Below are 11590 nucleotides of genomic sequence, written 5' to 3' on the forward strand. Positions count from 1 at the left end.
AGGGTTGGAGGATTTGAGCTATAGGGAGAGGTTGAATAGGCTGGGGCTGTTTTCCCTGGAGTGTTACAGGTTGAGGGATGACCTAATGGAGGTTTATAAAATCATGAGGGGCATGGATAGGGTAAATAGACAAGGTCTTTTCCCTGGGGTGGGGGAGTCCAGAACTAGAGGGCATAGGTTTAGGGTGAGAGGGGAAAGATGAGACCTAAGGAGCAACATTTTCACGCAGAGGATGGTGCGTGTGAGGAATGAGCTGCCAGAGGAAGTGGTAGAGGCGAGTACAATTACGGAATTTAAAAGGCATCTGAATGGGTATATGAATAGGAATGGTTTGGAGGGACATGGGCCGGGTACTAGCTAGTGGGACAAGATTGGGTTGGGATATCTGGTTGGCGTGGACGAGTTGGATCGAAGGGTCTGTTTCTGTGCTGTATAACTCTATGACTCTGACTCTAAAAGACTCAAAGGGCTGTGAATCAATGGTGTTCACTACCCCAGAGGGTGGTGGATGCCAGGATAGTCAGAGTTTTAATTAGTAACAGATTAAAGGGTTATTGGGATAGGGAGCAGGCAGGAAAGGAGTTGAGGTCAAGATGAGATCAGCTATGATTGTGTTAAGTGTGGAGCAGGTTTGAGGGGCTGTATTTCCTACGCCTGCTCCTGTTTTAGATTCTTATGATTGCTGAGGTGAAAAAATTGACAAGCACAGCTGAATGGATTGATTTTTGAAATATCAGGGAGTTGATGGCAATGTAAAGTTGACACAAAAAAGGAGTTGAGGTTTGGGGCAGGTCAGCTGTGATCGTTTGAACAGCAGGGCATGCTTAACAAGTCACATGGCCTACTCCTGTTCCTCTTCGTTATGGATTCCCTCTTCGCCCTCCTAATTCTAGTCAATCCATAATTCCATATATTGTCTGCTGGTCTTCAGTGTGGAACATATCAGATACCTTTTGGAAATCCAAAGATCTAGTGCACTTGTGACCACCTCAAAAAATGTAACAACATGAATCAGACATCAGCTACTTTTCATAACTTCATACTAACCCTTTTTGAACAGTTAGAACCAACAATTTGTTTAACCGATCTGTCTCTGATAAATTCCAATAATTTTCCCCGAATTAATACTAAATTGACAATTCTATGATTCTAATTGAGGGAAAATTGCAGTTGGTGAAGGTGCCTTTTTTTTGGACTGACATGATAAACCGAAGGTCCGTCTGCCTCCATGGTGAACTTCGAAGATTCTCAATGATACAATTTTTAAAAAAAAGTGATGTGTCAGCCTGACTAATATTTATCAATTGGTCAATGTCACAAAACAGCTAATTTTGTCACTCTGTTGTTGGGAGTTAGATGTGAATTGTCTATGACATTTCCCACATTACAATGGTAGCTTTATTTCAAACAATCTGCTGGTTAGATGGCAGCTGGAGTACTCTAGGCAGTTGTGGTCACCACATTATAGGAAAGAGGCAATTGCAGTAGCGAGGATGCAGAAGATGCTGCCTGATCCTGGAGGATCACAGCTATGAGAAAAGACTGGGGTTACTTTCCTTGGAGCAGTGAAGTTTAAGAGTGAGGTAATGGAGGGATATAAGATTAAACAGAGCATAGGTAGAGTTGATAGGAAGGCACATTAGTGGAACAGTCAATAACCTGGAGCATTGAATTAAGGCAAAAGCCTCAGAGGAAAGTTGAGGTAAAGATTTTTCACCCAGAGTTTGGTGGGAATCCGGAACTCACTGTCTGAAAAGTCAGAAACTCCCATAACAATGAAGTAGCATTCAGATATTTGCTTGCATTACCATAGTCACCAGAGCTACACAACAACAATTGGAAAATGAGATTACTGTAGTCGAGAGTGTTGTTGATGTCCATGGACATGATGCACTGACTGGCCTTCTTCTGTGATACAAATAGTTGTAAGTGCTTTAAAATATTCCATGCTTACAAAAAGTGCTGGGTGAATGTATTTTTATTTTTTTCCTTACAGAATTCGTGTGAATTTAATCAGCATTATGGGGGTTAAGGGACTGTGGAAACTGCTGGAGTGTACAGGACAACCCATCAATCCAGAAACTCTTGAAGGAAAAATACTCGCTGTTGGTATCCTTTATGTAACGACTGCTGACCATTAGAAGGACTTGTATGCACAGCTTTGGTTGAAACTGACAAAGCAAATTATATCACTTGGGCTTTTGGCATTCTAACTCTATTGTTGATCTTCACTTTGTGATGTAAGTCCCAGTGGTAATGAGAAGTTAGTATCAGCAATAAGGAGAGCAGCCTCAGGACAAATTGATTGACGTGAATTTTTATCTAATTTTTTATATGTTCTGCCTAATATTTAGCTCCCGAATTATGCATAAACCAGGAGGAGAAGTGAAGGTCCTTGTGCTGCTTTGTTTTTGTGTCAAGTTGGTGTTTGACTTTGGATTCAGGTCGCTGATGTCAATTTAAAAAGTCACATTAGTACAAATTTCCAGTGTTTATTTTGAAAATCATCAACTTGAATCTTCTGGTGGTTTAGAAATAAAACAAGGAGTTTAACTATGTAGACACTGAATTGGTTTTAAGTTTATTTATGTCACCTTTCCTTCAGTTTATAATCCAAGTGTCTAATGTGTAGTTTGTCATCTGTGGGTTCTACTGTGACTACTACACTTGTATCTTATTGGTCCCTCGGGCCAAAACTTCCTCTGGGCTCAGAAAAGCCTAACCTCTACTCTCTTGTGGCTTTCAAACTGCACACTCCATGTATGTCTGATTTTACAACCTCCATATCATTGATTTTGAGAAGAAAATGTATTCTGCCATATTAAAAATATCTTGTAATACTTGTAATCTGATTGACTCATGTCAACAAAATCAGCAATCCCACATTGAAACTGCCATATGTTTAACTGCTTGGATCTGACACTCATTCTCAGTCGCATGGGACATCTACTGTGTTGCAATCCATCAGCATATAAAAATCGACCCACGGTTGGTATTGGCTAGAGTTGCCCAAACAACAGTCTGGGGTAGGAAATTATGGAATATTGTATGTTTATTTCAGTTTCAAAGCAGAGTGGCTGTCAACCAGTCTACATGATTAGAATTGTTATAGTAAATCAATTAACACCATTTAAATCACAGAAGGTCTGACTGCACAGGCTGACCGGACTTTTTTAATGGTTTTAACTGCATCGGTATAGCACTGTACTTCATGTGAACAATTACACAAGGGAATGGTTAATGTAAGGGTCAACATTTTAAAACACAAGTGCTTATAAATGAATCATTGCGTTAAAAATACATCTGTATCACTAAACCGTATCTAATAGTGACATTTGAAGGTGTGAAATATCTTACACTTTTCAGAGCATTCTAGACACTTCAGCAAACCCTCTTCAATCTGGGCTGCTTCCAAAATCCAGAATTCCCAGAGAAAATAGGTTGCTGAAAGAAATCCAGCATTTCATCCTCCATTTCAAATGGCAAAACAACCACAGCAGGACTGTGTGTGTTTTCTGCTGGCAAACCCCACTCACAAAACATCCAGAGGAAAATTGGATTGCTCCCAAAAAAAGTGAAATGTGGCCATTTGTATCCCTCTGCATTTGAATGAAAATGCAACCCCAGGTTTATTTCCAGTTTGAATTAGTGTTGTCTCAGTGAAGCTAAATAAAAATTTTATCAAACAATACATAAACATAAAGTTTTTTTAACCACTGTTCGAAGATATCAGTATTTGGTTAAATCAAGCAGTGAAGGGAGCAAGGGATCGCCATGGTAATTCTGTACCAAATGCTCACCTTCTGATTTTGCTGCATCGACTATGTAAGCTTTTGTTTTATCGAATTCGACCAGTAATTGTTTTTGATGGAAAGACACCTCTGCTCAAGAAACAAACTTTGGTAAGTACTATCAAATAATATAATGTCATTTAACTTATTTCAAGTTCAAAATTATTAAAAAGACATTATATAACAATGTAAAACTTTTATGCAGGCTTCTAAAAGTTCCTCGGTAAGAGTTGCACTAATTAATTTTTTAAAATGAATTTATATGTGGCATGATGTATCCAAAGCGATGTTCTTTCTAAGCTGCACATCAGTGCTACCATGGAACAGATAATGAAGTGGCAGGCACTAAGTTACTACAGCACACATTCTCCGATGCTGTAGCTAATGTACTATCACTCACTTTCCCACTGCTCACTCCCCCTCAATCACAGACTGCTTTTCTCCCATACTCACTATTAAAAATCTATTAGTAGCAAGCATGTTTGCCTGGATGAGTGCAGCTTCAGCAACTGTCAAGAAACTGACTGCTGTCAAAGGTAAAGCAATGCACTTGATTGGTTCCCCATTCACCACTTTCAACATTCACTCTGACCACTGATGCTCGGTGACTGGAGGGTGTACCACATCAATTTACAGCCGTTCATGAAGATATCACACTACCACCTTGTCGAAGACAATTAGAGATATATAACAACCATATCCTGAAAAAGAATCAAACAATGTTCTTTTAACTCAGGAGTTTCCTATCTAAGAACTGTCTCTCTTCCCTCAGCTTAACTGCCTCTGACATTTGACTCTCAGGAATCCCTTGATTATCCACGTGTTCACACCAATTGTGGTTAGCATCTAGAATTTCAACTGAATGAAAGAGGTGTTCCTTCTATCTGCGGTCAGCTTGTTCCAAAGCAGAATAATCCACACAATCTAGATTCCTCTTTCCCATAATACATTTTGGATCAATTTTCTATTGTCCATTCCCCCATGCAACTTGGTCACATGATCAGTTGCTGCATGCAAATTTTACCAGAAATCATCTCCCAGAAGAATCTCAGGCAGACATTTAGGGTATGTAGGAGTGTGAATTGCTTATCATCCCAGAAGAAACGTTGGCATATCTGCTGGTCAGAAGGAAGCCAACCCAGCAGCCATAATGCGCTGCTGGTGGCTGAACTGCTGGAATCTTACTTCTGCCCATCACTGGGGAGGAGGTCCCACCCTCTGGAACTGCTGGCTCTTCCAACAGTGTCAGTAGTGCCAGAGCAGTATAGCAGGTGATGCTGGAATTGCTGACAGGCCCACAGAGGAGGCTTGGTCGATTCTGAAACAAAGTTGGGTCTTAGACAATGTCAGTTTGCTTACCTTTTAAAGAGGGGTTTGAGGAGTTTTGAAGTGGAAGCAGGTAAGAAGGAAGGCATTATCCTTTTGAGTCTCTATGAGTGGTTCCCCAATGGGCATATGGGACTCTCAAAAAGATAGCATTACCCCCTTCCTTCTCACCATTTTAAAATTGTATTTTTGTTTTAAGAAAAGGTTGCCCACTCCCTCTAACCATTGTTATACTTTGAATCAGTTTTAAGACCTTCAGTTGACCCTGAGTCATTTATTTGGAAATGTTAGGCAGGCTATTGATTTTTTTTTTGCTTGCTGCTTGCCACTTGCCCCCCATCGTCCCAAACCAAACCAGGATGAGAGCTTGGGCCAGGGGTCGGAAGGTGGTGAGTTAAAAATCATTGAATCCTTAAAGTCTGGAAAGAGGCCATTTGATCCATCATGTCTGCAATGCCCCCATCCTGTCCCCATAGCTCCACATTCCCCAGGGCTAATCCACCTAGCCTGCACATCCCTGGGCACTACAGGCAATTTAGCATGGCCAACCCAACTAACGTGCACATCTTTGGACCGAGAGAGGAAACCGGAGTACCTGTTGGAAACCCACGCAGACACAGGAAGAATGCAAACTCCAGACAGACAGGCGCCCGAGGGTAGAAATGAACCTGTGTCTTTGGTGCTGTGAGGCAGCAGTGCTAACCACTGAGCCACCATGCCACCCATAGTGTCCACTGGATATGTCTTTTATGCTCCAGTGCCAAAAGCAAAGCCAGCAGGGAACAGTAATATTTAGCCCCTAGTTCTTAAAGGGACCATCACCCATCATAGTGCACCTTTTTTTCTCACAAAAGTACATAACCTATCACAAGTATTGTTGAAGAATGGGCTAGGACACACGAGCATAATTTGGTACTGATTTATGTTCTCTCTTCATTATATATTTGGTCCTGTGTGTTATTAATATGCAGTTGAGGGAACAGAGGAATAGTTGTGATTGAAATCTGACTGTTTTCCTGAAGTACAGAATGAGAGGTGAGGTAATGTAAATGTCTACAGCACCCTCACTGGCAGAGGTAGGTAAGTTTATTTTGGCAGCTTCTATTACCGTTATGAACATGGGAATTTATTATGGAAAAAGTTAACAAAAGTATAAAATTTGACAAAAATTACAGATTCTAAATTGTTTTTCAAACATACCTTTCCCTCAGTTACTGCTTGAAGAGAGTTCCATCTGAGATGGGGTTAAACTTGCACTCAGTTCCCTTTGCCAAAGCCAAGTTGATATTTACAGGACTATGTATGTACTGAATTGTTACACACTGGCATTTGTTCCTGCTTTACATGAAGTCATCCTCTATCTTAGACTAACAGGTGGCAGAGAAAGGAGCTGGCTGTTAAAGATACAAAGAAAACTACAGATAAGCTGTTGAGAACCATACTGAAGCAACATGCCTTAAAAAATGTTCTTGGTAAAAGGTTAGTCAAGAATTTAAAGTTTGAAATTATGTTGATTTTAAACAGAAACATGAATTTCAAAATAAATATTTTCTGAAGTAAACTTTCCTCCTTTGGACATGGAGTGAGAACAATGTTTACCATTCAGTTTAAAGAGGGTAAAAGAAGGTGGATACCTGGCCCATTGGAGAGTGGGAAGGGGCAGTGGGAGGAAGAGAAATATGGGAAATGGAAGGAAGAGGTTTGGGAATGAAATTGAGAAAATAGTGGCAGGGTATTGGGGGAGAAGTGGGGATCTGATCATTTGACTGAATGTACTATTGAATGTTTTCCAATAGATTAGCACAGTTATGGGAATTCTGATATTGTCAAGGTTTGCCAGAACAGTAAGTATCAAATTGGAAGAGTGTAGGAGGTTCCTATCTGGCTGTGAGCAGCCCTGTTTACAGAAAGAGCTAATTTGGGAAACCAGGTAATATGAATGGAGTTTAAAATGTAATAATTTGTTGATCATTGATCATACAGTTATTCTAAAACCCTGTTGCACTTCAAACATGAAAACTCTGCAATTGGTTTAGATTAGCTGTGGATTTGCACCTAATTTTACTTGACATTGCTAATGTTGCAAAGCTTTAATCACAAGGTGATATACAGATTCAAATGATGTTACAGTTTAATGGGCAGTTTAAAGTAGATTTTAGCACAGAGTTCATCTAAGTTAGAAGTTTCAGTCCACTGAGTAGTGGAAAATTGTGACTCATACAGTAATTTAAATATATTTAAATAGTAGACCTGCTGTACCATGAGATCCACAGTTCCCAAAGCCAGAAGCTACAGGATGATAGTCAGTCATTTTCCAAGGTGAAAATGTCAAACACTAGGTGGTGTAGGTTTAAGGTGAGAAGGCAAAGGTTTAAAGGACATGCGTGAGGCAAGTTTTTTTTTACATAGAGGGTGGTAGATGCCTGGCATTTAGACAGACGTGAACGGGCAGGGAATAGAGGGATATGAAGTTAGTTTAGAATGGCATCATGTTGGCTCAGACATGATGGTGTGCAGGACCTGTTCCTGTGCTGGACTGTTCTATGTTCTGTGTGTTCAGGTCATTTGGGGACAAGCAAATAGCTCTGAATTGCTGTGGTCAGCACAGATTCTTCTTTGATCTCACCAAATTAATGTGAAGGAGAAAAAGATTTTCTGACTGTTGTTTGCTGGCACAACCTTGTATAGTTAGCATTTTAGGCGAGCTGAGTTTTTGAGTTAGTTCTGAAGCAGAGTCATATTGGACTCAATGTTAACTTTTAAAAAGCGATTTTTCTCTCTCCACAAATGCCTGCTGAGTTTCTCCAGTGCTTTCTGTTCTTATTTCAAATTTATTTTTTAAATGCATTACCTTTCATTTAGTACCCATATTGATAACAACTTTCCACTAACATGTGAGTTACAATCAGAAAAGTTGCACATACTTTGAAAGTGGTGATAATTTTCAGTAAACTTATTTTGATGTTTTTGAAAGAAACTGATGTCATTGAATTATGATGATTCATATCAACATATGAGAGCATTTGTAAAATGGATGATGGAAATGCAGAGTAAAATTTTGTGTGGATAAATTTCAATGTTTGAAACTTGGTAATCGTAAATGTTTAATGTCATAAATATATTCAGTTCAGTAATGTGAATGAAAAAGATAAAGTGACTATACAAGTTCATAGTTCACTCAATCTTTCTGCTAGCATTAGCAACCAAAGAAATGTTCTCATTAGAAATTAAAAGTTTTACAAAAGTACTTTTCTGTTTTTGTCAACAGCGATGGGGTAATTCCCAGCCTTTCTCAGGTGAGAAGAGGAGAAACCGATGACATTTTTATTCTGCCTTCCTTAGAAAAGAAAGACGAAAACAGGTTTGTTCATTTTTGAAAAATAGACTAATGTTGAAGTAATTTTATGAAGTACTTCACTGGACATCTGTGTGAGCTATACATTGGGTTGGGCAGTAACCATCTGGACACTCTCCCGTTCACTGCTCCACCCTCTTAGCACCTCTATTGGTCTGTGCTTCGCTGTACCTGACCTTCCCCCTCACCACTTCACTGTCCGACTCTCCCGCTCAACACTTCACTGTCCGACTCTCCCGCTCACCACTTCACTGTCCGACTCTCCCGCTCACCACTTCACTGTCCGACTCTCCCGCTCACCACTTCACTGTCCGACTCTCCCGCTCACCACTTCACTGTCCGACTCTCCCGCTCACCACTTCACTGTCCGACTCTCCCGCTCACCACTTCACTGTCCGACTCTCCCGCTCACCACTTCACTGTCCGACTCTCCCGCTCACCACTTCACTGTCCGACTCTCCCGCTCACCACTTCACTGTCCGACTCTCCCGCTCACCACTTCACTGTCCGACTCTCCCGCTCACCACTTCACTGTCCGACTCTCCCGCTCACCACTTCACTGTCCGACTCTCCCGCTCACCACTTCACTGTCCGACTCTCCCGCTCACCACTTCACTGTCCGACTCTCCCGCTCACCACTTCACTGTCCGACTCTCCCGCTCACCACTTCACTGTCCGACTCTCCCGCTCACCACTTCACTGTCCGACTCTCCCGCTCACCACTTCACTGTCCGACTCTCCCGCTCACCACTTCACTGTCCGACTCTCCCGCTCACCACTTCACTGTCCGACTCTCCCGCTCACCACTTCACTGTCCGACTCTCCCGCTCACCACTTCACTGTCCGACTCTCCCGCTCACCACTTCACTGTCCGACTCTCCCGCTCACCACTTCACTGTCCGACTCTCCCGCTCACCACTTCACTGTCCGACTCTCCCCCTCACCACTTCACTGTCCGACTCTCCCGCTCACCACTTCACTGTCCGACTCTCCCGCTCACCACTTCACTGTCCGACTCTCCCGCTTGCTGCCATCCTTCCCACTCACTGCTGCTCTCACTGTCAGCGTGATTCATTGCCCTGTATTTGAGGTGGTTGTCCAGCTGGTGAGATGTTTGTTCGGTTTTTCTTAAAATCCCCTTTTCATGTACGTGATATGGTCTACCTCCCATCAACCCATGTCCGAGACTCTAGGCCATTTTTAGCTTCCAACCTGAGGGCTGAGCAGAGGGATGCTTTGGGTGGAGAGGCAGTGAGTCGGTGGGAGAGTGAAGGAGTGAATGAGAAAAATGTCAGTAATCTCAAAAGAGTCAAAGAGCCAGAGAGAAGTAACCATAGGCAAGTAGAAAAAGTTAACATGTTTATTTCATGGAAAAAGTTCTTCTATTTTTACATGTTATTTCATTTATGAGTGCAGGAATGGAGGAGTATAAAGCATTTCAGCTCAGAGTATAATGTTTTGATGTTTACTTATGATCAGAAAGGTCTTACAGTACCTAACTATTCCTTTCACATTGACTATAATGGACAAATGTGATTTGTTTAAGGTTGCTTCACTTAGAGTTGCACATTTTATGATTGTATCTACAATGCTAAACAAAGAATTACTGTACCATTATAGCAAGCTCCCAACAGAATAGGAATTGAGCAGAAATTAAGAGTTGCAACTCAGACTGGCAAAAAGCAGAGATTGGTGTTTCAAAGGACAGATGCAGGGACCACTATAGCTCACAAATTACATTAAAGATTTGCGGTTGTGGGTTGGAAATAAAATTTCAACATTTGCAGAGAACATCAAATTAGGGGACATCTAGTGAATACTAAGGAAACGTGTCAGTTTACTTGCACAGTGTGTATGATGATCAAATCCAATGCAATGCAGGTAAGTGTGAGGTGGTGTATTTTAATAAGAAGAATAGGGAGACTGCACACTTGGATAACCAATGTTTAAGTGAAGTAGAAGTGACAAGGAATCTAGGGGGTACAATTACACAGTGAATAAAAACAATGCCTCTGAGTCAGAAGCTTCAGCTTTCTAGAGGTATAACATTTAGTGGAAAGTTTCTATTAGGGTCTTTGGTTACATTTTGCACTATGGAAGTCTCCATCTTATAACAAGGATACAGAGACACTGAAGAATGTTTAAAAAGATTTGCAAGGATTATATCAGGACTAAGAGTTTAAAATGTAATAATTTAATAATCATTAATCATTTTAAAACCCCATTGCACTTCAAGAAAGTGCAATTCTTCATTTCAGGAAAAGCTAAAAATTTCTCTTCAAAAAGGCTGAGAATAAGTAACAAAAGCCTTCAAGATAATAGAAGGTTTTAGCAGCAAGTTAACATAAAAAAATGGTTCCACTTGTGAGGAAATTCAAAAGTAGAGGTCAAAACTTTAGGAGAGTCATTAATAAATGGAATTTAGGAACAACATGTTAATCGAGTGCATGGGGAGAATGTTGAATGAACTTTTCAAGATGACATTGAAGGCAATAGTGTAAATGCATCTAAGGGAGGCCAGGCAAGCCCATAAAAAAGAAAGGAACAGCAGGATATTTTCGTAGGACAGGAGGAGACTGAAGTGGAACATAGCCATTGACATAAACCAGTCCGACTGACTGCCTTTTGATCAACTGTCAAACTTACATAGCCTCATGATGATGTAAACTGTTTCTTGGCAAATCTTAGTGAGGGCTAGGCATTCCTGATTTTTGATCTCCTCTTCCTGAGCCATTCCTTGCATTGTTTTCTACCACAAGTCCATTCAAAACAACACAATGCTGTGACCTACCCAGCAGTCTTGCCAATTTGAGCATCTTGAAGTGCCGTCCAGGAAATAAACCACCCTCTCCCCAGGATTCCCCTTCCTTTTCCTGATATCATATTCTGGAGCAGTCTATCTTCACATCAATGACCCAGAAATCACAGTATTGGAGTTAGAACCATAAACCTCTGGAAGTATTGGAGAGGTTGGGGAGTGGGGACAGTTGAAAAATATGTCCATTTTAATTTTGCTTTCATTACATTTTAACGTTTGAATGAAGTTTGAGATCATAGGGAGAGTTGCTGAACAAAGAGACCTTGGAGTGCAGCTTCATAGCTCCTTGAAAGTGGAGTC

At 41.0% G+C, this 11590-nt stretch overlaps 1 protein-coding gene across 1 annotated transcript in view; it reads left to right on the plus strand.

The window, feature by feature from the left end:
* ercc5 (excision repair cross-complementation group 5) overlaps positions 1 to 11590 on the plus strand; it is a 111294-nt gene that overhangs the window by 64751 nt on the left and 34953 nt on the right. The window contains exons 14-17 of the mRNA XM_043692670.1: positions 1997 to 2109; positions 3727 to 3902; positions 6484 to 6596; positions 8386 to 8478. Coding sequence (XP_043548605.1) covers positions 1997 to 2109; positions 3727 to 3902; positions 6484 to 6596; positions 8386 to 8478 — 495 coding nt within the window. The remainder of the gene's footprint in view (positions 1 to 1996; positions 2110 to 3726; positions 3903 to 6483; positions 6597 to 8385; positions 8479 to 11590) is intronic.

This window comes from Chiloscyllium plagiosum, chromosome 6 (assembly GCF_004010195.1).
Source record: "Chiloscyllium plagiosum isolate BGI_BamShark_2017 chromosome 6, ASM401019v2, whole genome shotgun sequence".
NCBI lineage: Eukaryota > Metazoa > Chordata > Chondrichthyes > Orectolobiformes > Hemiscylliidae > Chiloscyllium > Chiloscyllium plagiosum.